The 27,950-nt window shown below is 49.3% G+C and overlaps 1 protein-coding gene across 1 annotated transcript; it reads left to right on the top strand.

The window, feature by feature from the left end:
- Positions 1 to 27,894, top strand: TNS4 (tensin 4). Its single transcript, XM_041724084.1, has 13 exons — positions 1 to 69; positions 3,055 to 3,586; positions 15,764 to 16,187; positions 17,268 to 17,692; positions 19,977 to 20,063; positions 20,395 to 20,520; positions 21,971 to 22,063; positions 22,169 to 22,246; positions 23,227 to 23,295; positions 24,175 to 24,343; positions 25,041 to 25,109; positions 25,361 to 25,387; positions 25,907 to 27,894. The coding sequence occupies exons 2-13, from the start codon at positions 3,148 to 3,150 to the stop codon at positions 26,046 to 26,048; spliced, it is 2,148 nt and encodes a 715-aa protein (XP_041580018.1). The 5' UTR covers positions 1 to 69; positions 3,055 to 3,147; the 3' UTR covers positions 26,049 to 27,894.
- Positions 27,895 to 27,950: the final 56 nt, after the last annotated feature.

Genomic DNA, 27,950 nt, shown 5'->3' with positions numbered 1-27,950 from the left:
TGGACTTTGAGGAGTCTTGGTCTCAGGAGCCAGGAGTGAACACAGCGGTCTGCCTGCCCTGGTTACCAGGTACGTGCCTTTATTCTCTAAAGAGAAGAGAGGGAGATTTAGCACCTTTGCCAGCCTGACTCATTGAACCTTTTGTCCTCAGCTTTTCCACCTGTTCTGGGGGCTGGAAGTAAAAACAGAGAGAAATGAGAGTAGTCTCAGGACAACAGACCCCAGAATTCAGCACTTTAAGAGAATGAAATCTGCACCCACTCTTCAGTATATAGATGAGAGAACCAAGGTCCCGGAGCGGGGAGGATGGGTGGAGGCTCTTGCCCGAGGTCACAGACTTGGGAAGGGAATGGACACAGAACCCAGGCCTCCTGCCTCCCAGCCCAGAGCACAAGGCCTGGCCCTGAGCCCCGGTGCTGGGCTCTTCAGAGGTTGCCAGAAGTCCAGGGGTGGGGGTGATGGCCAGGTTCTGCTTCACTGGATCTGGGTAGAGGGGATGTAATAACCAGAAGCCACTCTTCAAAGATGGGGGTGGAGTGTGAGGGTGGGCTATTGAAGCAAAATGTGTTTTTTTTTTTTTTTAACTGCAAGGACTGATAAGCCTTTATTGTTTGGTTTGTTATTTTGCTTGGCATTTATACTGTGATTTGAACAAAGGCCCAGTAGTTAGAAAACCTTGTTCTTCCATGAATAACAGAAGGTATTCAGTGTCCATTATATTGATGTTAGCAATAATAGTAAAAATAACGTAAATGGCACACTGGAAAAGATGGAATAATAATGCCTCGCCAAGTTGGGGAAATAATTTAAGATCTCATGAAATAGGCATTCCATTTGTGGGGTTTTTTAATTTAATTTTTTAACATTTTTTTATTTAAATTCAATTTGCCAACATATAGTATAACAAAATGCTTTTGAGGAGGCTCGGGCTTCACCTTCTGTCACCTTCTCCCTTCACTGACCTGGGCTTATAGTGGGAGGGAGAGAGTAAGTCAATGAAGTGGGAGCAGGGATTTGCTGAGGTTTCAGGATCCCTCTGCCTCCGGAGCCCTTGGAAACAAAGAAAGATATAGGAGGTCAACTCTGAAGGGGGAATATATGGAAGGGATCTATGAGTAGGGCAGTGCTGGCCGGAGCCCTCCCTACCCACTACACACCCCCAACATGTGTATACACACACACACACACACACACACACACACACGAGTCTGGAGCCCCAGAGCCCTCCCCTCTACCTTAGAGCAGGAAAAAAAGAGTGAGAGAAGTAGGCTGGTGAGGGTGTCCAGGAATAAAGGAGTGAGACCCAGCCCCTGCCCTGTGGGTTCTGGCAGTGAGTCAGGGAGTATTCAAAGTGAGAAGAGTTTGAACAAGAGCCTGAAGGGATGCCCTGCCTTTTGCTCAACCCCAGGCCTGTCCCACTGGGCTCCAGAATCCCAGACGGGGCAGACATGAAAAGGGTCTTAAATCTATGAAGCAGTGACATAGGGTTAAGAGTTTGGGACTGTGGAGCCAAGACCACCCAGGCTCAAAGCCACTGGGTTCAAACCCCGGTGCCACCAGTGGGTGGGTTCTGCAGGCTCTATGACCTTAGTCAAATCCTTGAACCTCTCCAGATCCACAGTAAGAGAAGATGAAACAAGTAAACTTTAAGTTCTGTTACTATTATATCCCCATCATATAGATGGGACAACTGAGGGGAAAGGGTAGCACAAAAGCAGTTTCTAAGCAGTAAGCAGACATCCTAGGTTTTGGTCCTGAGTGATGATCCAGGCCCCCAGCGTGTTCTGCAATGTCAGTAACCCCAGCCTCCTCTGTGGGGCCCAGCAAAAAAACCCTATAGGATGCACCGAGATCCTGCCCCAACAAATCCAGGCCACTTTGAGCATGTGAAGAAAGAGCCACAGCTCCATGTCTTCAGCTGCCCCCAGGAAGGAGCTCGGAGGCTTATTTCCTTCCACTGCCATTTATAGACACACTTCCCAGGCCTGAGATGTACCGTCCCCTTCAGGCCCTGGCCAAGGAGAGGTCTGGCAACAGAGCCTACAGGAGCCATGGGGGACAAGAGAGCCTGGCTTTTTTCATTAACTTATTGTGCAACCTTGGGCAAATCATATGCCCTCTCTAGACGTCAGATATCCCTCTACATAAGGAGTTAAGAATCCAAGTCCCTCCCTGACCCCTGCACTGTGCCTACAAATTCTCCTCTGCTTTGCCTCTTCCTTGGTAACACTGTTTATAATTGCTCACCAGCTTGTCTGTTTCACTAACTGGTCACAAGTGGTAGCAACTAAATGCAGGGTTCCCGGCATCAGACAGCCTGCGGTCCAGTCCTGCCCTGACACTTGTTGGCAGTATGATGCTTGGGCAAGTTACTGACCTCTCTGTCTCTCCATTCACACATCATAAAATGGAAAATAATAGTATCTACCTCATAGCATTATTAGGAGGAGCTTAAAAGGCTTTATGTATAATATATGTGCATAGTAATTACTCAATAAATATTAGCTGGTATTTATTTAATAAAGGCAGCTGTGAGGCACCTGGGTGGCACAGTTAGTTAAATGTCTGCCTTTAGCTCAGGTTACGATCCCAGGGTCCTGGGATGGAGTCCCACATCAGGCTCCCTGCTCAGCGAGGAGTCTGCTTCTGCTTCTCCCTCTGCCCCTTCCCCTGCCTATGCTCTCTCTCTCTCTCAAATAAATAAATAAAATTTTAAAAAAAGAAGGCTGTGACATAGTAGATATTCAGTAACTTCTATTGAAGTGGTTTTATTTGACAATCACCTGCATAATGCTGATTACATGCCATGCACCTGTTCTAAGCATGCTATAAATCTTAATGTATTTTATAGTTAAGGAAAACTGAGGCACAGAGAAGTTAATTAACTTGCCCAATATTGTACAGCTAGTAAGTGGTAGAGCCGAGTTACAAACCCAAGAAGTCTGGTTCTGGTATGCTTTTAACGAATGAATAAATATGCCTTTACTTGAGAGGAGGAATGGCAGGCATTTCATCTACCAAAGTTATTCAGTTCCCAACCCTGGCCTCTTTCAGGTCCCGGGCGTTCCTGGTTGGCAAGTGACTTCTCTGGGGTGTAAGTGAGGCTGGTTTGAAGCTAGAGGTAAACCAAAGGTCACTGTCTCCACCATGTCGCAAGTGATGTCCAGTCCCCTGCTGGCAGGAGGCCATGCAGTTGGCTTGACTCCCTGTGAAGAACCCAGGAGGGCCCTGCATCCAGCACCCAGCCCCAGCCTACCACCCCAGTGTCCTTACTATACCACAGAAGGCTGGGGAGCCCAGGCCCTGATGGCTCCTATGCCTTGCAAGGGACCACCCAGCAGGTGCCAGCAGGGCCCACAGCCTGGAGCCAAAGCCAGCTGCCTCTTACAGTCCCCTGGTGAGCAGGCCTCAGGGACCCTGGAGGACCTTGACTCCTACATCGACTTCTCACTGGAGAGCCTCAACCAGATGATTCTAGAACTGGACCCCACCTTCCAGCTGCTCCCCTCAGGAGCTGGTAGCCCCTGGGCTGAGCCCACCAAGAACACTACCTCGAGGATAAAGAAAGATGAGCCTGAAGCCTTGGGTAAGGACCTGAGGCACAGTGCCAGGAGGGGGTACTTGGGGACCACACCTCATGAAGAAGGACTTTTCAATCAAATCAGAGGAGCAGGGGACAATGTCCTGTTGGGAGGTGCTCTGCAGCCTTAAACAAGTTACTTAACCTCTCTGTTTTCTCTCCTATGTAAAAGATATATACAAGTTTCTTTTTTTTTTTTAATTTTTTTTATTAATTTATGATAGTCACAGAGAGATAGAGAGAGAGGCAGATACACAGGCAGAGGGAGAAGCAGGCTCCATGCACCGGGAGCCCGACGTGGGATTCGATCCTGGGTCTCCAGGATCGCGCCCTGGGCCAAAGGCAGGCGCCAAACCGCTGCGCCACCCAGGGATCCCATATACAAGTTTCCCTCACTATCCAATTCTATTTTGTTACTGAGTTTAGAAAAGTGATGGATACCTGCTTTATGTTATTTTTTTTCAGAGACTTTAAATAAGCTAATATATATATATATAAGAATTTCATACAATGCCATACATATAATTAAGAGCTTGATAATTGAACCTGAGCCTCACTGCTCTATGATATATCTCTTTATAATTAAGAGCTTGATAATTGAACCTGAGCCTCACTGCTCTATGATATATCTCTTTAGGTCCTAACCAGGGTCCCCTGAAGCTTTTATAGGTTTAGGGGAGTATCTCTCTGGGAACACCCAAGCTGGAAGTAGTAGGGTTGGAAAGACACAGAATTCAGTCTATTTAGGGCAGGCCCCTGCTGTGTTTAAGCAGTGGTGTACTGGTAAATGTTTAACAACTAGTTCTATAATGGGGTGAGAGAGAGCCCTGATTTAAAACATCTGCCAAATTTCACATATACATTCTCCTACCATGGCCAACTTCAAGCTACCAACATGATGTCACTGAATGTAGCATTGAAAGACATGCCTATAGAAGGCCATTACAGTACATATACTATTTCTACCATACCAATACAATAGATAGAAATAACATCAAGAGGGGGGATCCCTGGGTGGCTCAGCAGTTGAGCGTCTGCCTTTGGTCCAGGGCGTGATCCTGGAGTCCCGGGATCGAGTCCCACATCAGGCTCCCTGCACGGAGCCTGCTTCTCCCTCTGCCTGTGTCTCTGCCTCTCTCTCCATGTGTCTCTCATGAATAAATAAATAAACTCTTAAAAAAAAAAAAAAAAGAAAGAAAGAACCTCAAGAGTATAGATAATAGGCACCTGATTGGCTCAGTCAGAAAAGCACGCAACTTGTTATCTCAGGATCATGAGTTCAAGCTTCGAGCCCCATGCTGGATATAGAGATTACTTAAATAAATAAAACTTTATTTTTTTCCAGATTTTATAAATAAATAAAATCTTATAAATAAAATATAAATAAATTTATTTTTTGAGAGACAGCTCCAGAGCATGCAAGTGGGGGAAGGAGCAGAGGGAGAGAGAGAAAGAGAGAGAGAGGGAGAGAATCTCAAGCAGTCTCCATGCTGAGTACAGAGCCTGACACAGGGCCCTATCTCATGACCCTGAGATCATAACCTGAGTGGAAACCAAGAGTCCAATGGTCAGCCAACTGAGTCATCCAGGTGCTCCTAAATAAATAAAACTTTTTTTAAAAAAAGAGTCTAGATAATAGAAAAATTTAGTAAAATAATGGGGATATGATAAATTGTATTTATCACTTTTGTTTTTTATTGTAAGTTTATATTATATAATTTAATTTTTAATAATGTCTGAGTTTAGAAATCAGCTGGACAAAATCCTAAAAATTTAACAATCAGCTCTTGCAATCTTGTACAAGCCATCTTCAATACACCACATCCAAGGGAATCTAGAAATTCCTACATCTGGTGTCAGTTTCCCAAATAAAGAGTTTCAAGTATACTTTAAGGGTCAAGGAGCAGCCCTATTAGGCTAGACAACTGAGGTCTCCAGGGGTTTAAAGGATCAGCATAAGTAAAGGGGTACAATTAGGATTAGAGATAAGGGGGGAAAAAGGATTAGAGATAGGGTCCATGAGAATTTCTAATTATCGAGCACTTATTATATCTAGGCTCTGTGCTAAGTACCTTACAGGAGAACATTTAATCCTCCCAATCTATCATGGAATATCTTGTCACCATTTTACAGATGAAAAAACTGAGGCTGATAGACTTCAGCCAGTCTAGCCTAATCACTGGAGTCGGGCAAACATTACACGAGCTATTGACTTCCCTTCTTTGTCTCATATTCCTCATCCGTAAAATAGAAATGAGTTCTTAGCTCAAAGGGGGTTGCAGGGTTTTAAAGAAATAACACTTGTTGGGTGTTTATCAGAAATCCTGGCATGGTGTTAGTCATTATAAACGGTATCTGTTTTAATTAAACATGAGGTTTGCATTTAGGACTTGCCCCAGGATAGACACAGGGTCTGGGGTGGAGGTGAGGCTGGCACCCAGGTTCTCTGGCGCCCCAGTTCCAAGTCTCCAGCCTGCCTCCTGCCCCTCCCATCGAGCATTGCCTGCCAGGGCTGTTAAAAGAACCACCTCTATCTCCCAAGATCTTCCTGCCTCTTGAGGCCAGTCATAGGCATGTCTCTGCAGGGAAGTGGTTGGGTCTAATTACCATTGGCAGGAGCAAGCCCAGGGCTTTAATGTTCATGCCCCAAGGCAGGGGTTCCACACACTCAAGGCCCGCTGGGGCAAGACCAGTCTCTGTGGAATGTCCATATGTACGGGGTGAGGACATTGACAACATCCCCTTCCCCCATCGGGCAATGGTCAGTAGTCTGTGTTCTCAAATGCCCTGGCTGGGCTCAACCTGCCGTCGTGGGGATGCATCCACCTGACTCTACGTGGCAGGGGGGTTTCGGGGGATGAGTGGGCAGCCAACAATGGTCAGAGATTTCTGATGAAGACACCTAGTTCTGCCTAGTATCTTCTGATGGAAAAAGAAAATCCTTTCCTCTAACCTCTACCTGAATGGCAGTGATGCCTGGGAGCTCATGACCTCCTGAGACAGACGGCATAGTCAGTTTCCTGTTAGAAAGTTCTTCCCTGTGATCACTGTGATCACTAACAGTGTATCACTGTGATGGCTGGCACCTACCTGTCTCTTGCATCTCAACCTACCAAACCCCCCCACCCCCCTCAGACCACCACTACTGGTGACAGAGCACTTGCCAGCCTGTGGCAGCGTAACTGGCTCTGTCTCCGTGATGAGTTTTCATTGGTCCCAAACTTATCCAAATGTGTGGGATGCCCTCCCTTTGCCTCTCATCCTTCCTTTTCTTGGGGTGTCGGAGGGAAGATGTTCTATAATTGTAGTGCTAGCAGATGTTCACTGTTTCTCTTTGTCCTCGCTTGGCAAAATTAAAAATTAAGCATTGGCGATCCTGTTTCTCCCTCCCCTAAATATAGATGGATAGATTTTGTAGTGCATGATCTCAGCATCTACCCCCTGAAAGAAACAGTGGTAGCCTCATTTGACAGATGAGAAAGCAAGGCTCAGAGAGAAGTAATGACCCATGATCACACAGCCAGTGCGTTGTAGTGCCTCTGCCTCAAACCCTGGGTTTCTGGCCCCCCAGAGTCTGTGTTCTTGCTTCTCTCTCTCTCTCTCTCTCTCTCTCTGTCTCTCTCTCTCTCTCTCTTCCCTCCCTCTCTCCCTCCCTCTCTCCCTCTCTTCTTTGGAGCTAGTTTCCTGCTCTCTGGAGCTTCAAAGAACAAACATGTTTGGAGGCAGCCTGCAGGCTCCTCTTCTCGGGCTCCACCTCTCGCAGTGCTCACAAATCTCCTCCAGCTTCCCTGCCCCTGCCTCTTGCTTACCTGCCTTCAGACTTACCCTGGGGGGCCCCCATCTCACAGGGAGCATGACTATTCCAAGCAAACACCATATCCATCTCCACCATTCCTCCCCATCTTTGGACTAGGCACCCACATTTCATTTTCCAGCAATTTCAGCCAGGCAAGGCTGTTTGCCAATCCCAAGTGAAGGGTGTCTAATAACTGTCTCTCTGCCCCCCACCCACGTGCCCCCTTCTACCAGCCTGGCCTGGTGCCTACATCCACCCAGCATTGCTCAGACTTGCCCCATGGGCCTGTAAACAGTGGCTGCACCCAGGTGAGGGTGTGGGGGGCCTCTACCTTCCCTAGCCACATGCACCTCAGGGCAGCAGCAAGGGGTGACTCACAGCTCCAGGACTTCTTCCTTCCTCCCTTCCTACCCTCCTCTGCTTGATCAGTCCCTGGAGCAAGCCCTTTGCGATGTTTGGATGACCCGTGAGCAGGAATACCAGAGCTTCACCAGGTCAAGAGACCCTCCCCAAAGCAGCCATGTACCTTCTCACAGGACAGGACCTTGGGAAAGGGTCATGAGGAGCCCCTCCTCCTGGAAGAGGCAAACCCCCCCGCCCCCCAACACCACAACAGATCACAGAAGCAGAAGTCAGATTTTTCCACTCCCTGGCTGTGTGGCTTTGGATAACTCACTTAGCCTTTCTGAGCCTTGATTTCTCATTTATTATATGGAATTCATAATATTTTCTACTTCAGTACTTCATGAGGGTTAAATGAGCGAATACAGGTAACATGATTGCAACAGAACTGGCACACAGCACTCAATAAATATCAGCCCTTATTAAAAATTATGCAACAAATGCCAGCTCCATTGCCACACTTTTCTGAGCCTCAGTTTCCTCCTCTGTAAAAGCAATGCCTGCTGCTATAAACACTATAAAGTCCTATAAAAAAAGAAGTTGTGCTTGACAACCTTCCAGAAGAATCTACCCCATTCCAAGACCTCTATTCTTTCAGAACCCACAAGACATTGTGCCAGATAGTCTTCTCTTGCTTTCAGCAGTGGGACTCCCACCATAGCTGGACAATGTCAGCCATCTGGCCAATACTGGCCTCAAAAAGCAGACAGGCGAGAGAAGTTCTCTAATGCTCACCAAGAGCCAGGCTTCTGGCACCATTCATCAGTGTCTTTGATCCTTACCACAACCTCAGGAGGTTGGTTTTAGATTCCCACTTTGCAGATAAGGAAACTGAGGCCTATGGTGATTAGGAGAGCCTGATGCCTCCTAGCAGGAAAGTGGCAAAAACAGGACTCACGCCTGGGTTTGTCTGCCAGCAAAGCCAGGCCTGTTCCTATAGCCCTGGGACAGCATGCCCAGGTCAGTCTGCCAGCGGCCCCCTCATCTGAGTAATCCTGCACCCCCACCCCGGGCTAAGCAGACTCAGACAAAGGCAGTAACCGCAAGGAAGCTCAGAGGTCCTCCCCTGGAGCGGGCCAGGGCAAGCAGGGATTCCACAGTCAGAGTGGGCGGGCATTGGTACCTATGCCAAAGCCCAAGGGGGGGACCCTGGAGGACCTTGACTCCTACATCGACTTCTCACTGGAGAGCCTCACCAGATGATTCTAGAACTGGACCCCACCTTCCAGCTGCTCCCCTCAGGAGCTGGTAGCCCCTGGGCTGAGCCCACCAAGAACACTACCTCGAGGATAAAGAAAGATGAGCCTGAAGCCTTGGGTAAGGACCTGAGGCACAGTGCCAGGAGGGGGTACTTGGGGACCACACCTCATGAAGAAGGACTTTTCAATCAAATCAGAGGAGCAGGGGACAATGTCCTGTTGGGAGGTGCTCTGCAGCCTTAAACAAGTTACTTAACCTCTCTGTTTTCTCTCCTATGTAAAAGATATATACAAGTTTCTTTTTTTTTTTTAATTTTTTTTATTAATTTATGATAGTCACAGAGAGATAGAGAGAGAGGCAGATACACAGGCAGAGGGAGAAGCAGGCTCCATGCACCGGGAGCCCGACGTGGGATTCGATCCTGGGTCTCCAGGATCGCGCCCTGGGCCAAAGGCAGGCGCCAAACCGCTGCGCCACCCAGGGATCCCATATACAAGTTTCCCTCACTATCCAATTCTATTTTGTTACTGAGTTTAGAAAAGTGATGGATACCTGCTTTATGTTATTTTTTTTCAGAGACTTTAAATAAGCTAATATATATATATATAAGAATTTCATACAATGCCATACATATAATTAAGAGCTTGATAATTGAACCTGAGCCTCACTGCTCTATGATATATCTCTTTATAATTAAGAGCTTGATAATTGAACCTGAGCCTCACTGCTCTATGATATATCTCTTTAGGTCCTAACCAGGGTCCCCTGAAGCTTTTATAGGTTTAGGGGAGTATCTCTCTGGGAACACCCAAGCTGGAAGTAGTAGGGTTGGAAAGACACAGAATTCAGTCTATTTAGGGCAGGCCCCTGCTGTGTTTAAGCAGTGGTGTACTGGTAAATGTTTAACAACTAGTTCTATAATGGGGTGAGAGAGAGCCCTGATTTAAAACATCTGCCAAATTTCACATATACATTCTCCTACCATGGCCAACTTCAAGCTACCAACATGATGTCACTGAATGTAGCATTGAAAGACATGCCTATAGAAGGCCATTACAGTACATATACTATTTCTACCATACCAATACAATAGATAGAAATAACATCAAGAGGGGGGATCCCTGGGTGGCTCAGCAGTTGAGCGTCTGCCTTTGGTCCAGGGCGTGATCCTGGAGTCCCGGGATCGAGTCCCACATCAGGCTCCCTGCACGGAGCCTGCTTCTCCCTCTGCCTGTGTCTCTGCCTCTCTCTCCATGTGTCTCTCATGAATAAATAAATAAACTCTTAAAAAAAAAAAAAAAGAAAGAAAGAACCTCAAGAGTATAGATAATAGGCACCTGATTGGCTCAGTCAGAAAAGCACGCAACTTGTTATCTCAGGATCATGAGTTCAAGCTTCGAGCCCCATGCTGGATATAGAGATTACTTAAATAAATAAAACTTTATTTTTTTCCAGATTTTATAAATAAATAAAATCTTATAAATAAAATATAAATAAATTTATTTTTTGAGAGACAGCTCCAGAGCATGCAAGTGGGGGAAGGAGCAGAGGGAGAGAGAGAAAGAGAGAGAGAGGGAGAGAATCTCAAGCAGTCTCCATGCTGAGTACAGAGCCTGACACAGGGCCCTATCTCATGACCCTGAGATCATAACCTGAGTGGAAACCAAGAGTCCAATGGTCAGCCAACTGAGTCATCCAGGTGCTCCTAAATAAATAAAACTTTTTTTAAAAAAAGAGTCTAGATAATAGAAAAATTTAGTAAAATAATGGGGATATGATAAATTGTATTTATCACTTTTGTTTTTTATTGTAAGTTTATATTATATAATTTAATTTTTAATAATGTCTGAGTTTAGAAATCAGCTGGACAAAATCCTAAAATTTAACAATCAGCTCTTGCAATCTTGTACAAGCCATCTTCAATACACCACATCCAAGGGAATCTAGAAATTCCTACATCTGGTGTCAGTTTCCCAAATAAAGAGTTTCAAGTATACTTTAAGGGTCAAGGAGCAGCCCTATTAGGCTAGACAACTGAGGTCTCCAGGGGTTTAAAGGATCAGCATAAGTAAAGGGGTACAATTAGGATTAGAGATAAGGGGGGAAAAAGGATTAGAGATAGGGTCCATGAGAATTTCTAATTATCGAGCACTTATTATATCTAGGCTCTGTGCTAAGTACCTTACAGGAGAACATTTAATCCTCCCAATCTATCATGGAATATCTTGTCACCATTTTACAGATGAAAAAACTGAGGCTGATAGACTTCAGCCAGTCTAGCCTAATCACTGGAGTCGGGCAAACATTACACGAGCTATTGACTTCCCTTCTTTGTCTCATATTCCTCATCCGTAAAATAGAAATGAGTTCTTAGCTCAAAGGGGGTTGCAGGGTTTTAAAGAAATAACACTTGTTGGGTGTTTATCAGAAATCCTGGCATGGTGTTAGTCATTATAAACGGTATCTGTTTTAATTAAACATGAGGTTTGCATTTAGGACTTGCCCCAGGATAGACACAGGGTCTGGGGTGGAGGTGAGGCTGGCACCCAGGTTCTCTGGCGCCCCAGTTCCAAGTCTCCAGCCTGCCTCCTGCCCCTCCCATCGAGCATTGCCTGCCAGGGCTGTTAAAAGAACCACCTCTATCTCCCAAGATCTTCCTGCCTCTTGAGGCCAGTCATAGGCATGTCTCTGCAGGGAAGTGGTTGGGTCTAATTACCATTGGCAGGAGCAAGCCCAGGGCTTTAATGTTCATGCCCCAAGGCAGGGGTTCCACACACTCAAGGCCCGCTGGGGCAAGACCAGTCTCTGTGGAATGTCCATATGTACGGGGTGAGGACATTGACAACATCCCCTTCCCCCATCGGGCAATGGTCAGTAGTCTGTGTTCTCAAATGCCCTGGCTGGGCTCAACCTGCCGTCGTGGGGATGCATCCACCTGACTCTACGTGGCAGGGGGGTTTCGGGGGATGAGTGGGCAGCCAACAATGGTCAGAGATTTCTGATGAAGACACCTAGTTCTGCCTAGTATCTTCTGATGGAAAAAGAAAATCCTTTCCTCTAACCTCTACCTGAATGGCAGTGATGCCTGGGAGCTCATGACCTCCTGAGACAGACGGCATAGTCAGTTTCCTGTTAGAAAGTTCTTCCCTGTGATCACTGTGATCACTAACAGTGTATCACTGTGATGGCTGGCACCTACCTGTCTCTTGCATCTCAACCTACCAAACCCCCCCACCCCCCTCAGACCACCACTACTGGTGACAGAGCACTTGCCAGCCTGTGGCAGCGTAACTGGCTCTGTCTCCGTGATGAGTTTTCATTGGTCCCAAACTTATCCAAATGTGTGGGATGCCCTCCCTTTGCCTCTCATCCTTCCTTTTCTTGGGGTGTCGGAGGGAAGATGTTCTATAATTGTAGTGCTAGCAGATGTTCACTGTTTCTCTTTGTCCTCGCTTGGCAAAATTAAAAATTAAGCATTGGCGATCCTGTTTCTCCCTCCCCTAAATATAGATGGATAGATTTTGTAGTGCATGATCTCAGCATCTACCCCCTGAAAGAAACAGTGGTAGCCTCATTTGACAGATGAGAAAGCAAGGCTCAGAGAGAAGTAATGACCCATGATCACACAGCCAGTGCGTTGTAGTGCCTCTGCCTCAAACCCTGGGTTTCTGGCCCCCCAGAGTCTGTGTTCTTGCTTCTCTCTCTCTCTCTCTCTCTCTCTCTGTCTCTCTCTCTCTCTCTCTTCCCTCCCTCTCTCCCTCCCTCTCTCCCTCTCTTCTTTGGAGCTAGTTTCCTGCTCTCTGGAGCTTCAAAGAACAAACATGTTTGGAGGCAGCCTGCAGGCTCCTCTTCTCGGGCTCCACCTCTCGCAGTGCTCACAAATCTCCTCCAGCTTCCCTGCCCCTGCCTCTTGCTTACCTGCCTTCAGACTTACCCTGGGGGGCCCCCATCTCACAGGGAGCATGACTATTCCAAGCAAACACCATATCCATCTCCACCATTCCTCCCCATCTTTGGACTAGGCACCCACATTTCATTTTCCAGCAATTTCAGCCAGGCAAGGCTGTTTGCCAATCCCAAGTGAAGGGTGTCTAATAACTGTCTCTCTGCCCCCCACCCACGTGCCCCCTTCTACCAGCCTGGCCTGGTGCCTACATCCACCCAGCATTGCTCAGACTTGCCCCATGGGCCTGTAAACAGTGGCTGCACCCAGGTGAGGGTGTGGGGGGCCTCTACCTTCCCTAGCCACATGCACCTCAGGGCAGCAGCAAGGGGTGACTCACAGCTCCAGGACTTCTTCCTTCCTCCCTTCCTACCCTCCTCTGCTTGATCAGTCCCTGGAGCAAGCCCTTTGCGATGTTTGGATGACCCGTGAGCAGGAATACCAGAGCTTCACCAGGTCAAGAGACCCTCCCCAAAGCAGCCATGTACCTTCTCACAGGACAGGACCTTGGGAAAGGGTCATGAGGAGCCCCTCCTCCTGGAAGAGGCAAACCCCCCCGCCCCCCAACACCACAACAGATCACAGAAGCAGAAGTCAGATTTTTCCACTCCCTGGCTGTGTGGCTTTGGATAACTCACTTAGCCTTTCTGAGCCTTGATTTCTCATTTATTATATGGAATTCATAATATTTTCTACTTCAGTACTTCATGAGGGTTAAATGAGCGAATACAGGTAACATGATTGCAACAGAACTGGCACACAGCACTCAATAAATATCAGCCCTTATTAAAAATTATGCAACAAATGCCAGCTCCATTGCCACACTTTTCTGAGCCTCAGTTTCCTCCTCTGTAAAAGCAATGCCTGCTGCTATAAACACTATAAAGTCCTATAAAAAAAGAAGTTGTGCTTGACAACCTTCCAGAAGAATCTACCCCATTCCAAGACCTCTATTCTTTCAGAACCCACAAGACATTGTGCCAGATAGTCTTCTCTTGCTTTCAGCAGTGGGACTCCCACCATAGCTGGACAATGTCAGCCATCTGGCCAATACTGGCCTCAAAAAGCAGACAGGCGAGAGAAGTTCTCTAATGCTCACCAAGAGCCAGGCTTCTGGCACCATTCATCAGTGTCTTTGATCCTTACCACAACCTCAGGAGGTTGGTTTTAGATTCCCACTTTGCAGATAAGGAAACTGAGGCCTATGGTGATTAGGAGAGCCTGATGCCTCCTAGCAGGAAAGTGGCAAAAACAGGACTCACGCCTGGGTTTGTCTGCCAGCAAAGCCAGGCCTGTTCCTATAGCCCTGGGACAGCATGCCCAGGTCAGTCTGCCAGCGGCCCCCTCATCTGAGTAATCCTGCACCCCCACCCCGGGCTAAGCAGACTCAGACAAAGGCAGTAACCGCAAGGAAGCTCAGAGGTCCTCCCCTGGAGCGGGCCAGGGCAAGCAGGGATTCCACAGTCAGAGTGGGCGGGCATTGGTACCTATGCCAAAGCCCAAGGGGGTGGGAAGCTGGCAGACAGGAGCCATAGGTGCGGTTTCCCGCCAACTCTGCCCCAGTTCCCAACCTGGGAATCCAGAGGCAGGACCTAACAGGCCTCTGAGAGGGAGCAGCTAGGTAGCCTCCACCTTCCAGCATCTTTGCTAGAATAGCAGCCAGAACAGTTCCCCTCCCCCAGGTCAGGAGGAGGGGTGTCCATGCTCACCATGAGGAAAACCACTGGATGCCCCATTCCAGGGAGGAGGAAGTCCTCAGAACAAGAGTCCTGGGTGTCCCCCACTGGGGAATGGAAAGAGCATTGGAGTGAGTCACCACCCTGGGGCATGTTGAATAAACAACAATTGTGTACCAGCTAAAAGCGTGGCCTGGGAGGTCCACAGCTTGATCATGTAGCCAGGCCCCGGGGATCTCCTGCTCTTAAAGCAGAGTTCTCAAACTCTAAAGTGTTCTCAAACTCTAACTCAGATTCCAGGGAGTCCTGCTAAAATGCAGATTCTGATTCAGCAGGTGTAGGGTGGAAACCAAGATTCTGCACATTTGACCAGCTCCCAGGTGAAGTAGCACTGCTGGGCTGGGGGCCACGGTGGTGTGGCTTGGTGCACACTGGAATCAGCAGGGGAAATAAACAAACTGAGGTCTGGGTTCACCCTGGAGATTCTGATCTATTGGCACAGGGTGTAGCCTAGGCATTAGGACTCTTAAAAGATGTTAATGTGCAACCAGGAATGAGAACCCCTGCCTTCATTGTAGGCACAGATGTAGAAACAGCCTTCACAAGCCCTGAGCAATGGAGGCATCAGAAATAGAGTGTGACTGGCACACTCTATTAAGCAGTCATTTTAACCTGGGAGGGAGACATTCACTCAGGAGAGGGTTTCCTAGATTTAAAGGATTTACTATGTGCCAGGAACAGTGCTATGCCGCCACCTACATTCATCTCATCTTATCTTTACTGTAACACCAAGAGACTGCATATAGTCACCCCATTTCACAGGTATGGAAACTGAGGCTCTAGTTGGTGAAGTCGTTTGGCCAGGTGCTCTGATAGTAAATGGCAGAGCCAGATCTGAAATATAGGTCTATCTGACTCCAAGGTCTATGTTCATTCCACTGCATCTCCCCACCAAAGGAAGAAATCACAGGGAGGCTGACTTTGGAACTGCACCTAGGAGGTGGAGCTGGATGCTAATCCTAATCCAGCAAATTTCTCCTCTCTAAGCCTTGGTTTCTTCACCTGTCTAAAAGTGGAGAGACCAGATGGTCTTGAGGACTCTTCCAGCACTCTTATTCTGTGAGTCTAGGCTCCCAGGCTTCACCAATGCTCTGCTCTCTTCCCAGACATAAAGTACATCGAGGTGACCTCCACCAGATCAAGGTGTCATGATGGCCCCCAGTGCTGTTCCAGCCCATCTGTCACCCCACCTTTTGGCTCCCCACGCAGTGGTGGCCTCCTCCTTTCCAGAGACATCCCCCGAGAGACTCGAAGCAGCAGAGAGAGCCTCATCTTCTCTGGGAGCCAGGGCAGGGGGCACCAGCGCCCCCCTCCCTCCTCTGGGGCTCCCTCCTCTCATCCCTCAACCTCTCCCAGCATCTCCATCCCCTGCATGGGGAATAAGGCCTCAGGCCCCCAAGGCTTGGGCTCCCCACTGGCAGTTTCTCCAGGCTTGGAGAAGGGGTTGGGTGGCCTGGCCCCACAGCGGGGCAGCAGAGTGTCTGTGTTGTCAGCCAGCCCAGCATCTGATGTCAGCTACGTGTTTGGAAGGTAAGTTGCTCCCACTATAGTTTCTGATATTGCCTCCACAACACACACACACACACACACACACACACACACACCCTAAAATCATAGAGGAGGCACCCTGCTCTATCTGACCAAAATCAGAGTGCACACCAAAAACAAAAGAGTGAATATTCTCTTTTATGCCATCACAGTCATTTGGACCTCAAGCTTTCCTCAAATATTTAGAATATATATAACTCAATATACAAAAATTTTGAGTTATGTCTACCTCTTGGGAAAAGAACTGATACATTCATGGGGCTCACCTGATCCTTTCCAAGCACACATACAATCCATCTCTAGGAAGGGATTTTTTTTTAAACCTCAAAACATACGGATGTAAATAAAATTGGGGGGCCTAGGATAAAGCATTTACAAAAGAAAAGCCTTCTTATTCTTTGTTGCTAGCAAAACCTAGCAGGACAGAGTTGCCCAGCCCAGTTTGCTGGCTTCATAGTAAAGCTGCACACACACCCGTCCTGCCCAGGAGAACCAAACCACAGGACCTCTGTTCCCTACACCGACTCCAAAGTCGATGTGCCAAGGCAGTCCTTGGCAAGAAGGCTGGGATTCCACAGCCATGGCCATTGGCATGGGCCTCTGAGTTCAGAGAGAAGTCTGGCTGGATGCAGAGCTGGCCTCCTCCTCTTCCTCCAGCTGGGGAGTTCCCTCTGCATCCGGCATGGACATGGTCCAGCCTGCATGCAGGGCTCTTGGGAATATCGGGCACTTGTGTGATAACTCGGTCAGACCTGCCGGGCTGAGAAGACAGAGGGGATCCAGTTCAGCCTAAGCCCACATGACCTGCAGGGGATCAGCTCATTGGCTACTTTAAATGGCCAAGACTCTGCAGTGCAGGGACATTTCTGTATCCTTCGGCATCCCTTGGGAATCCAGGTGGATATGCACTTTGCTCTGGGCTGTGGGGGATGGAGTATGCAATACACTATTTAACCAGAGCTTTGGGTACCCCAGATCAGTAGATTGTGGAGCCTGGCTCTGGCCCCTGTGTGTCCGCTCTGACATCCTAACACCCTGCCTATCTGGTGCCTCCCTCTGCAGCAGCCAGTCCCTCCTCCATTCCAGTATGTCCAGCCATCAATCATCTTCTAGATCCTTGGAAAGCCCAGCCAGCTCTTCTTCCAGCCTCCACAGCCTTGGCCAAGTGTCCCTGTGTACAAGAGCCAGTGACTTCCAAGCCCCCAGCAACCCCACCCCAAATATGGGCCAGCCCAGAGCAACCCACTCCTCACCACTGGCCAAAGAACATGCCAGCAGCTGCCCACCATCCATCACCAACTCCATGGTGGACATACCCATTGTGCTGATCAACGGCTACCCAGAACCAGGGTCTCCCCCATCCCAGCAGATTCTAGGACGCCAGGACTTTGTCCGACCTGGGGCCACTTCTTCCAGCAATTCTTGTCCAGCCACCAGGAGCCATAGCCAGACCCTGCCAGATGCCCCTCTCACCACATCCTCGGAGGGTAAGTTGTAAACCAATACTTCAAATGTTGTAAGGTTTGGTTTGGGGAAATAGACAAAACATCAGTGGGAGTTTCTGCAATAGCAGTTCAACACACTTGAATACCTAATGTGTGCTAAGCACTTTGCCAAATAGTAGAGACAAAGAGACAGATACAGTTTAGAAAGAGAGACAAAAACCAAGGATCACTATAGAGTAGAATAAACACAGAAGTAAAGAGATGTCCTAAGTCTTTTGGGACCACAAAGGAAGGGATGCTCCTTTTGGTCTGAAAAACTGGGAAAGCTCCTCAGAGGAAGTGACATCTGAGCTGGATCTGGAAAGTGGATCAAAAGTCTGGAGCCATAGTGAAAGGGATTATAAAGGAAAAGAGGGACCTGAGTGGGGAAAAATTAGAGAGGGAGACAAACCATGAGAGACTCCTAACTCTGGGAAACAAACAAAGGGTTGCAGAAGGGGAGATGGGTGGAGGGATGGGGTAACCGGGTGATGGGCACTAAGGAGGGCACTTGATGGGATGAGCACTGGGTGTTATACTATATGTTGGCAAATTGAATTTAAATTAAAAAAATTTTTAAAGAAGTATTCAGCCAGAGCAGGTGAGGAGGGGCATTCCTAGCAGAGGGAACAATGAGTCCACGGTCATGAAGGTGTAGAAGCACATGCATGTTTAAGAAATGACTGGAGTGTTGGGTGTGGGGCGCAGTAATTGAGTAATCTGGGGCAGGATTGAGAAGTCTTGAATACCACACTAAAGAGTGGATTCCATCCGCTAGGCCATGGGGTACTAGCAGAGAGGCTCACACAGAAAAGTTTTGGGATCAGAGGTACACATTCAATAGATCACTCTGGCAGCTAGCTACATGACAGCTGAATTGCAGGGAGAGCAGTTTTGTTTTGGTTTTCATCACTGAAGTGGTCTGGACAAGCTGTGACAGGGGCCTGCACCAGGGCAGGGCAGAGGAGAGAGGACAGAGCCAGGAGACCCTCGGGATATGAAAACAGCAGGCTTGATGACTAACCCAAGAGAGGGAGAAGGAGACAGAGTCAGCCCTACCTCTGACGTTCGCAGATGACGAGCACACAGAGAGCCGGACGGAGACAATGCATTCCAATTCAGACAGCTAAAAACCACAAGACGCAAACACCCTCCTTCCCGTAGTCTGTGACTACAATCGTCCAAAAAGAACAAAACCAACCAGAGCCCAAAGCAGTAAACACAGAGGCTCAGGCTTAGCACCCACATGGTGCACCTCTCCAGAGTAGAGCTCCTGCAGAGCCCCAGGGTCACTCCCTACTGTCCCCTCACTCAGCCACAAGCATCAGGGTGACTCCTGGGGTGGGGGATGATGTTCACTCTGGCCCACGCCACCATTCAGGAAGCCATGTCAGCATAAACAAAAGAAAATGGCATGACAGGTGTGCCTGTGAATCTGCTCTGATCATTTTCCCAGGACAAATCATTTGCAGACTTTAGTACATTTTTTAAATAATGAGTTACCCTCAACTGGCCACAGCACACCTTTTCAAGATGCCAAAATTGAAAACCACTGTTCTCTGCCTTATGGACCTGGGAAAATAGCCATTTTGTTATCACAAAGAGCACATGTACTTAATCTGGTGATATTCCCATCCTGGTTTGGTGACACCCCAGGATATCACTAATTATACCCTGGAGTCTAATCAAATTCTGCAAACCATTCTCAAAACAAAATCCAGGCTAACTGCTAACTTCCCAGGCTATTGGAGTGTCAAAGACCCTCAGAGACTGTACAAGTACACTTGGTCCTCTCTGGGCTTCAGGAGCAAGACATTTGTCCCAAATCAGAGTCAGGAATCCTATCTCCTGACTTCTTCAGGGGTTTGTCTGCCCAGATCTGCTGCCTTCCTTTCCTCAAACTTTTAGTTCATCTTCTTTTCCAAACTGTTATATGACCCCCAGGACACTTGTAGGATTCTAAGGGGGAAGAATGGGTAAAATCAAACACATGATGCATCTTAGATCCCGTATTTAGCCCTTCTTTCAGTCCACACCAGACAACACTAGATTTGAGAAACTGTTTCTCATTAAACTGAGATTTTATCTGTTTATGACTCATTACCAAGGATACAAGGGGAGACTCCTAGGTCCTAGATGTGCCAAACCCTGGAATTCTGTTAGATTTTGCCTCTTACAGGCAGTTGGAGATACAACAGGGTTCGGGTAGGGTAGGGTGGGTTGAATAGGACTAATGAGAGGGTCCCCCACTCCCCTCAGCCTAAAGGGTCCCCCTATCTGTCTCCAGGTCCTACCAGGGACATACAGCCCACCATGAAGTTTGTGATGGACACATCTAAATACTGGTTTAAGCCAAGCATCACCCGGGAACAAGGTAAAAGGAAGCATTGTGTTTCGAGGGATGAGTGATCCAGGAGTCAAGCCTGGGTCTTGCACTTTGCATCAGGCAGATGGGGCCCTGGATCATGATAGGGAAGGGAATGGCAAATTGTAAGTCCAGGGAAGGGAGGTATCGTGTGAACCTCATGTCCCAAGAAAATGGAGGACTGCAGCAGGAAGGGGGGGGGGGATTAGACAATAGGAAGGACTTCTTGGGAACACAAGGTGATTCTGTAATGTCTGCTCTATGAAGACCCTATGGGGCTGGGAGACAGAGGGTGTCCAGGTCAGGGGGGTAACTGTCTCTGACCCAAGGATTGTTCCAGCAATCGAGCTGCTGAGGAAGGAGGAGCCAGGGACTTTCGTCGTGAGGGACAGTTCTTCCTACCGAGGCTCCTTCGGCCTTGCCTTGAAGGTACAGGAGGCCCCTGCACCTAGCCCAAACCGATCAGGTATGCACTCATCTCTATCGCCACTCAAGGCCTCGTAGAGGCAAGGGGGTATGGTGGGTTCTAGGCCCAGCTCCTCCACTACCTTGCAGCCCGCCGCCCGTAAGGACTCCTAGGAGGAAGGGCCACCTCTCCCAGCTGCCTTCTTCCACCGAGGCTCTGTAAAGAGCCCTTTCCATGGCAGGCCTGAGCTGCCTCTGCCTCCTGGAGTCCCCAGGGTCCCTGCTCTGCTCTCCTGGAGGGGAAGAGGAGGAAGTTCCCAGCCCCTCTCCAGGAAGCTCCCCTCTGGGTGCCCCCCTCTGTCCAGACCAGCTCTATTGTGAAGGAACTTAATGTGTGTGCCCTAGCTTATCATGTATGTGTGACAGCTTATCATGCATGATTTTTATCACATGTGGGCCCTGGCCTCTCACATGTGCGTGATAGTTTGTCACATATGTGCTAGTTTATCACACGTGTGATAGCTTATCATATGCTTTCCTGGGGTCTCACACACGCAACACACTTCTGTGGGGCACCCACCCTGCACTAGGGTACCTCACTGGGAAGAGAGAGAAAAATAGATCATTATGTAACAGTAACAGCCCCTCCCCAAGCTCCAGAAGTGTAGCTCTCATGTAACAAATGGATGAGATAAATGGGGCTCCAAGAGTTAGTTAATGACCTCCCAGAGCTGGGATGGAAACCCCAACTTCGGGATCCCTGGGTGGTGCAGCGGTTTGGCGCCTGCCTTTGGCCCAGGGCGCGATCCTGGAGACCCGGGATCGAATCCCACGTCGGGCTCCCGGTGCGTGGAGCCTGCTTCTCCCTCTGCCTGTGTCTCTGCCTCTCTCTCTCTCTCTGTATGACTATCATAAGTAAATAATAATAATAAAATATATTTAAAAAAAAAAAAAAAAAGGAAACCCCAACTTCATGCTCTCCACACCATATGCTGCTCTGCCTAAATAAGAAAGTGACCTCTGGGGCAGTGTTGGTTATCACTGTGCCAACAAGCACAGAAAGGAGGACGGCTGATGGAGAAGATATAAAGGAGCATTGGGCACCCTCCAGGGCCAGCCTAGCTCCAGCAGGGACCATCTGGTGCAGAATAATAGCCCCTGGGAAGGAGTCAGTGGGGGAGAGAGAAATCAGGCTGAAGAATTAAGATCTGATCTCAGCAGGCATTGGAACCATCCACCATCCCTGGTAGCTCTTGAGACCAAGAGGAAGATCTCCAGAGAAGAGAATTACTGGACGCAGAAGCCTTTGAGCAAACACATTGGCACCTCCTTTGCAGGAGGCCTTGACAATAGGGTTCCTACTGGCAGTCCCACCCAGAGGCTGGGGGATGAACAAGTTACTGTCCAGATGGACCAGGAGGAAGCTAGTCAGAGAATGAGTTGGTTGGTGTTTGGCCAACACTGGACTCTAGAACTCCCATCCATCCACACTATATTCTGCCTTTGTCCAGGTGAGGACAACAGTGACCTCATCCGCCACTTCCTCATCGAGTCTTCCGCCAAAGGGGTGCATCTCAAAGGAGCAGATGAAGAACCCTACTTTGGTGAGCCTCTCCAGCCTACAGGCCGCTAGGTGGGCACCACCTTTCCAGGCTGGGACACTGGTCCTGGGAAGGGCTTCTCACACAGGATGGCCTGTTTCCTTGCAGGGAGCCTCTCTGCCTTTGTGTGCCAGCATTCCATCATGGCCCTGGCCCTGCCCTGCAAACTTACTATCCCACAGAAAGGTAGGTCTGGGCCCCAAAAAGGCAACACCAGGGCACTAGGCCTCTCTGTTCTTACTAGAAAGGCTCCTAGTGGTCACGTCTCACTTTATTTATGCATTAGTATCATGGTTAAAAGTACTTTGTCTGGAATCCATCAGTATCTCCTGATTGAGAATTTGAGAATGTCCAACCTCTTTGAGCCTCTGTTTCCTCCTCTATGAAATGGGGACAGCTGTCATCATATCTCCTTACAGGATTAGTTGGGGGTTAAATGATTGGGTCCAGATGAGGCTCTTATCACTGAGTACATGTTTGATAAATAGGAGCTTTCTTTCATAGGATGGAAGGAGCATAAATCAGCTGGTTTGGAAAGGTTTCGGGTATTTTTTTCTTCCAGGTCCAACCTTTATTGGGCACTCCCTTGTTACTCATCCCTCACCACAACTGTGTCAAATAGGTGTTATCTCCTATTTCACAGATGAGAAAAGGAGGGTTCGAGGGGCTGAATAAATTGCCCAAAGGCACACAGATAAGACCTGGAACCAAGATCAGAAAGCTGCAAGACTAGCCAGAGTAGATGATCTCAGGATATGCAGGAGGAGCAGCAAAAGGATCTGGGAGAGGAGTCAGGGCAGGGAGAGCCCCGGTGTGGTGATGGGGAGCCTCCCTAATTTCTGCAAAGAAAGGCCTGAGTTTGGGATGGGGTCCGAAAGAAGGAAGGAGGTCAGAGTCTTCTGAGGACCAGGTAACTGCAGCAGTCCAGAGGCTAGAGGAGTGAGGAGGGGAAGGAGGGATCAAAAGCTTACAAGTGAGGCATCTGGGTTGCTGCAAGTGGCCCTGTTTGTCTAATTACGGTAATCACATCAGGTTTCTCAAGGGCTTGCTTCCTGGAGGTGGGGGCAGAGGTAGGACATGTTCAAAGGGATTTATGTTCCTATAAGAAGAGTCCTGTTCACTCTGCCCCCACCCCCTCTGGGGCCTGTTCCTTTGCTTTGGCTCAGAATTAGGAGGTGGAGATTCCTCAGACCCCACTACAGACAGCCGAGGCTCCTGCCTGAAGAAATCTGCAGGTGAGTGGCATGGGGGCGGCTCCAGGCTTGGCTGTGCCTCCGGAGGGTACCTCCCGGCCCCACGCACATACATGCCCATGCAAGTCCATACATGTTCCCATTACAGCTTTGTTTCTTCATCCTTAATAAGGTGCCCTACAGTCCTCCCCATCCCTATAAACTAGAGGTGGAAGGCTGCAGTCTGGAGTGGGGGGGTGCAGGGGGATGGGGGAGTGGCAGGAGAGAAGGAGGTTAGTAAGGCTTATACCCTGTCCTGCACACACATGCACACATGTGGATGTTCTGGGGTCTCTCTGGTTCTGAGATACCTGCCCTAGAGGTGATCTCTAGGATTGGGGTTCTCTGTGGAGTGTCATGTCCAAGTCTTGGGAGTCTCTACAGGGGAAAAGTTGCTCCTGTTCCATCCAGAGTCGAGGCACAAATCCGTACTTGTCTGAGTGACAGCTCCTACAATGGGCCCCCTCCCCATTCTTGTCTTCACCTTCTCTTGACAATGAACAACCAAGGCTCCAAGGTAGGTAGAGGTGGAGGCAGTGCCAACCATGCTTCTAGACAGAAAGAAAGTTTGCCTGGACATCCCTACACATAGGACAACAGTCCCTCCTTTACTCTACTAGAGGGCCAGAGGCCAGAGCAAGGCAAAGCAACAGATGCTTCTAAAGTCCTCTGGGGTTGGCCTCAAATTGCAGTCACCTACACACCCCTGCCTGCCTGCCTTCTGCCTGCCTCATGGCTCAGAGGAACCCCACTGGGTCCATGAAGAAGGAAGAGCCCTGACACCTGGCTCTGGGTAGAGGGAGGACCAGGGTGTGGGTGACCCCACCTACCCCTGCATGGTGGATCCTGGCAAGGCCCAAACACAGCATTTACAACCCACAGGCTGCCATGCCCTGTACCTGACCTCCGTGAGTGTAGAGAGCCTGAGTGGAGCCCTGGCCGTGCGGAAGGCCATCTCAACCACCTTTGAGAGAGACGTCCTCCCCACACCCACCGTAGTCCACTTCAAAGTCACTGAGCAAGGCATCACCCTGACTGATGTCCAGAGGAAGTAAGAAACTTCCCTTGCCCTGGGGCTGCTGGGCTGGGCAGGGGGATCTGAATGGGATGGCTGAGATGGCTGTGGATCAGTAATGAAGGTAGGATTCAGGATCCTGGACCCAATGTGGTCAGTGACCTGCTAAGTGACTCCAGGCAAGTTCTCCGCTTTCTCTGGGCCTCACACCAATGACCTCCTACCAAAGTCTCCCTTCCCTGTGACCAGTGGAGTTGAAATTAACCAGTACGCATTGGGCACTGGTTAAGTCTGCATCCACTGATGGAACAGCTACAGGAGGCCAGACTCTGGCTGCCCACTGGGACACAATGGATGAGATCACTCCTTCCCCTGCTCAGGCTCAGGGCTTCACAGTGTAGCAGGAGCCCTAGAGCAGGTTCCTCTAGGAACAAGATAAGCAAGATGTCATTCCCATCCTCAAGCAGTCGAATAACATAGTGGGCGGGGAGCAGGGAGACGATAGAAAACCTGAAGATTCGGGACACAAGGCAGATTCATTCCAAGAAAAGAGAAGTGCAAACATGTGCCCCATGGCCCAGCAGTGGGAACAGTCACAGGAGGATTTAAGGGGTCTGAGAGGCTTCTTGGAGAGCAGAGCATCTGACCTTTGGGAGAGCTGAAGAGGATGGAGGTAGAATGTGGCACCAGGACAGGCTCCCACCAGCTATCCTTCTCCCCCTGCCCCTTCCAGGGTGTTTTTCCGGCGCCATTACCCCCTCGCCACCCTCCGCTTCTGTGGCATGGACCCTGAGCAACGGAAGTAAGTTCAAGGCTGGGCCAAACTCAGCCATGTGGGACCTAGCTGCCCACTGAGGTTTCTTGCTGACTCTGGGACTGGGGTCACAGATAAAGCCTGTGACCCTTGAGGGGCCAGGAACAATAGGATGAGGGGAGGGCGGGACCTGGTGGGGTGTGGACACAGCTGGCCATTGTCTCCTGCTGCTCAGCCAGAGTTCTGTGAAATGCAGAGAAGCCTCAGTACTCATCACTGTCCATCTCTTTTTCCCCCAGGTGGCAAAAGTACTGCAAGCCCTCCTGGTAAGGCCTTCATGTGCACTGTCGGCCACCGTACAAGTTTCCCTGGGCCATAGCCTGGGACCCAGCAAGGGGAGGGACTTAAGGAAGGAGGGAGGCCATGTCCTGACCTTAAGACAGCCCATGGTTTTGATGGGGGTGGCACAGGCCCCAGTCCTCAGAAAGCCTCCAGTCTGAAGAAGGAGACATGAGCCTGGGAGCCCTCGGTCTTATGTAGGAGGCACAGGTTTTGACCACAGGGAGTCTTATCTATGAGGATGCCCCAGTCTGATGGCCAAGACACATCCTTGCCCTCAGAAAGCTTCCACTCTGATGAGGAATTCACAGGTCCTATCCTCAGAGAGCCCTCATTCAAAAGGAGGGAAAACTAGATCTTGAACTCCGAAATCACCCAGTCTGACAGAAGAGACATATCTGACCCTCAGAGAGCTAAGCAAGGGACAGGGAGGAGCACTATATTAGTGGAGATCACCTCTGCCAGTCTCTCTGGGTCATCTCACTCAGGCTATTCTCTCCCACCAGGATCTTCGGGTTTGTGGCCAAGAGCCAGACAGAGTCACAGGAGAATGTGTGCCACCTGTTCGCGGAGTACGACACGGTCCAGCCAGCCTCCCAGGTCATCAGCCTGGTGGGTACTCTGCTGCAGGACACAGAAAGGATGTAGAGGGAGGGAGCTTCCTGTGCACCTTCCCAGACATCCCAAGGGGCTGGAACCTCTGAATGGGAGCCGTGGCCACACTAATGAGCCAATTTATTGGACTGGAGGAGAATGATACCAAGTGGAAACCCTATGACCTTCAGCAGTGACCTTCATCCAGACCAAACTGTGTCTCAGTTTCCTCAACCATAAAAAGAGGCCAATAGACAAGAGCAGCTGTTCTTCTCAGACTTTGACAGGCATCTAAACAAGCTTCTTGTGATTCTGAAGCACACCCACATCTGAGGGCTCCATCAACTTGGACACTACCAGCATAGCAGCCTGAGTTAGAGACCTGGACTCTGTCATGGCAAATAGCAGGTGCTGGATCAGGACCCATGGGCTCCTAGTCCACGGCTGACCTGAGAGAGATGATGTGCAAGGATTGACCAAAGGAGGGATGGACAGACTCAACTTCCCTCCATATCTGTTCCTTTCCCTGCTTCTGTAATGGCTTCTTGGGCAGCTGTTCCCAGGACAAAGCAGGATCTGCCCACCCTGAATTCTTAGGTCAATGTGGCCATAGTTGTCAGGGTAGCTTAGAAAGGGGGAACTGGTCCCCAAGGTCAGAGACCACCCAGCTACCCTCATATTCTTGATGTCTAGCCTTTGCCATTGCAAATGAGTATCAGCCCCATCTTTTCTTTCAATTTTTTGGTAAGTAAGGGTCCTCCAACTGGTGTCACAACTGCCCTCATGTTACTTTTGTAACCCACAGGAGGGAGGTGGGGGCAGGAGACCTCCTGCTCTCTAGAGCAGACACAAGGGTCAGCTTTCTCTGGTTCTGTCTCAGCTCCAGCCTTGCTGAGTGCCCCCTCCTCCCCAAAACACACACATAGACACATAGACAGGCACAGCAGTAGGGCGTCTACTGGCCTCACAACCACACAGGGGCAGCAGAGAGTCATGAATACAAACAGGCAGTCAACTCAAGAGGTTTGCAGAATCTGGGCGGTCTTTTCCCCACCCCCACTTCCATCAAGACTCCCAAGAAGCTGGAATACTTTGTCTAACAGGCCTGGGGTCCTAAGAAAATCACACCATGAGGATGGAAGAGGAGGCTCAGAGATGAAGCCCACTTTTGTTCTATAAGGAGCAAGTGCCCACCCCCTCCCAGCTGTAGGCCCTGCCACAGCATCATTGTCATTATCTTTGGCCGTAGTTGGGTCTGACAAATTATATGATTTCAACCCAGGAAGCCAAACCGGACTGAAACTGCCCTGGGCTGGCAGGACTGGCTGAGAGCAGCCCACTCAGCCTGTGCTGGAGAGTACAGCACACTAGACAAGTTCTCAAGGTCATATTCAGGAGGGAGAGCCCCCCCCCCTCCTTGTACCCATGAGTGCCTGTGTAGTTCCCATGGAAAATAAAGTGTCTGTCTTGGCATCATAGTTGATTCTAAGGCATTCAGGACTGCCCACTCAGAGGTAGAGACCTGAACAGAGAGGAGCCCTGAGTTGGCAGGTGGTGGCATGTCTTAAAGAAGATTGCATATGCCACACTTCCTCCTAAACCCCTGGCCACAGCAGTACGGTCTCCATGCGCTTCCCTTCATAAACCATCTCAAACCATTCCGTGTCCCCCACATGGCCCGCACATGCGGTTTTCTCCTTTGTAACTCCTTGCCTGCCATTCTGCTAGGAAGACAGAGATTTGAGCTCTCACCTGTGTCCCAGGGCTGAAGGGGAGTCTATGTGGCCCCCCTGACAGGTTCCAAGGTCTCACTCAGGCTCCATGAGGAACGAGGAGAGGCAGGTGAAACATTGGCAGGAGTCGGGAAGAGTCTCTGAACCCAGATGAGCCCTGAGCTACCAGTCCAGCCCTGGAGAACCAGACAGTGGCTTCATCATCCCACCCTGAACCTGAGTG

Source organism: Vulpes lagopus, chromosome 12 (assembly GCF_018345385.1).
Source record: "Vulpes lagopus strain Blue_001 chromosome 12, ASM1834538v1, whole genome shotgun sequence".
NCBI lineage: Eukaryota > Metazoa > Chordata > Mammalia > Carnivora > Canidae > Vulpes > Vulpes lagopus.
Note: the sequence above shows the minus strand (reverse complement) of the source record. Positions and strands in the feature narration are given on the sequence as shown.

Excerpts from the sequence above, each read along its gene's own strand:
- TNS4 (XM_041724084.1), top strand. The coding sequence starts at position 3,148 with ATGTCGCAAGTGATGTCCAGTCCCCTGCTGGCAGGAGGCCATGCAGTT. Across the intron at positions 23,296-24,174 it reads CTGCCTGAAGAAATCTGCAG|GCTGCCATGCCCTGTACCTG; the intron begins GTGAGTGGCATG and ends TACAACCCACAG. Across the intron at positions 25,110-25,360 it reads ATGGACCCTGAGCAACGGAA|GTGGCAAAAGTACTGCAAGC; the intron begins GTAAGTTCAAGG and ends TTTTTCCCCCAG.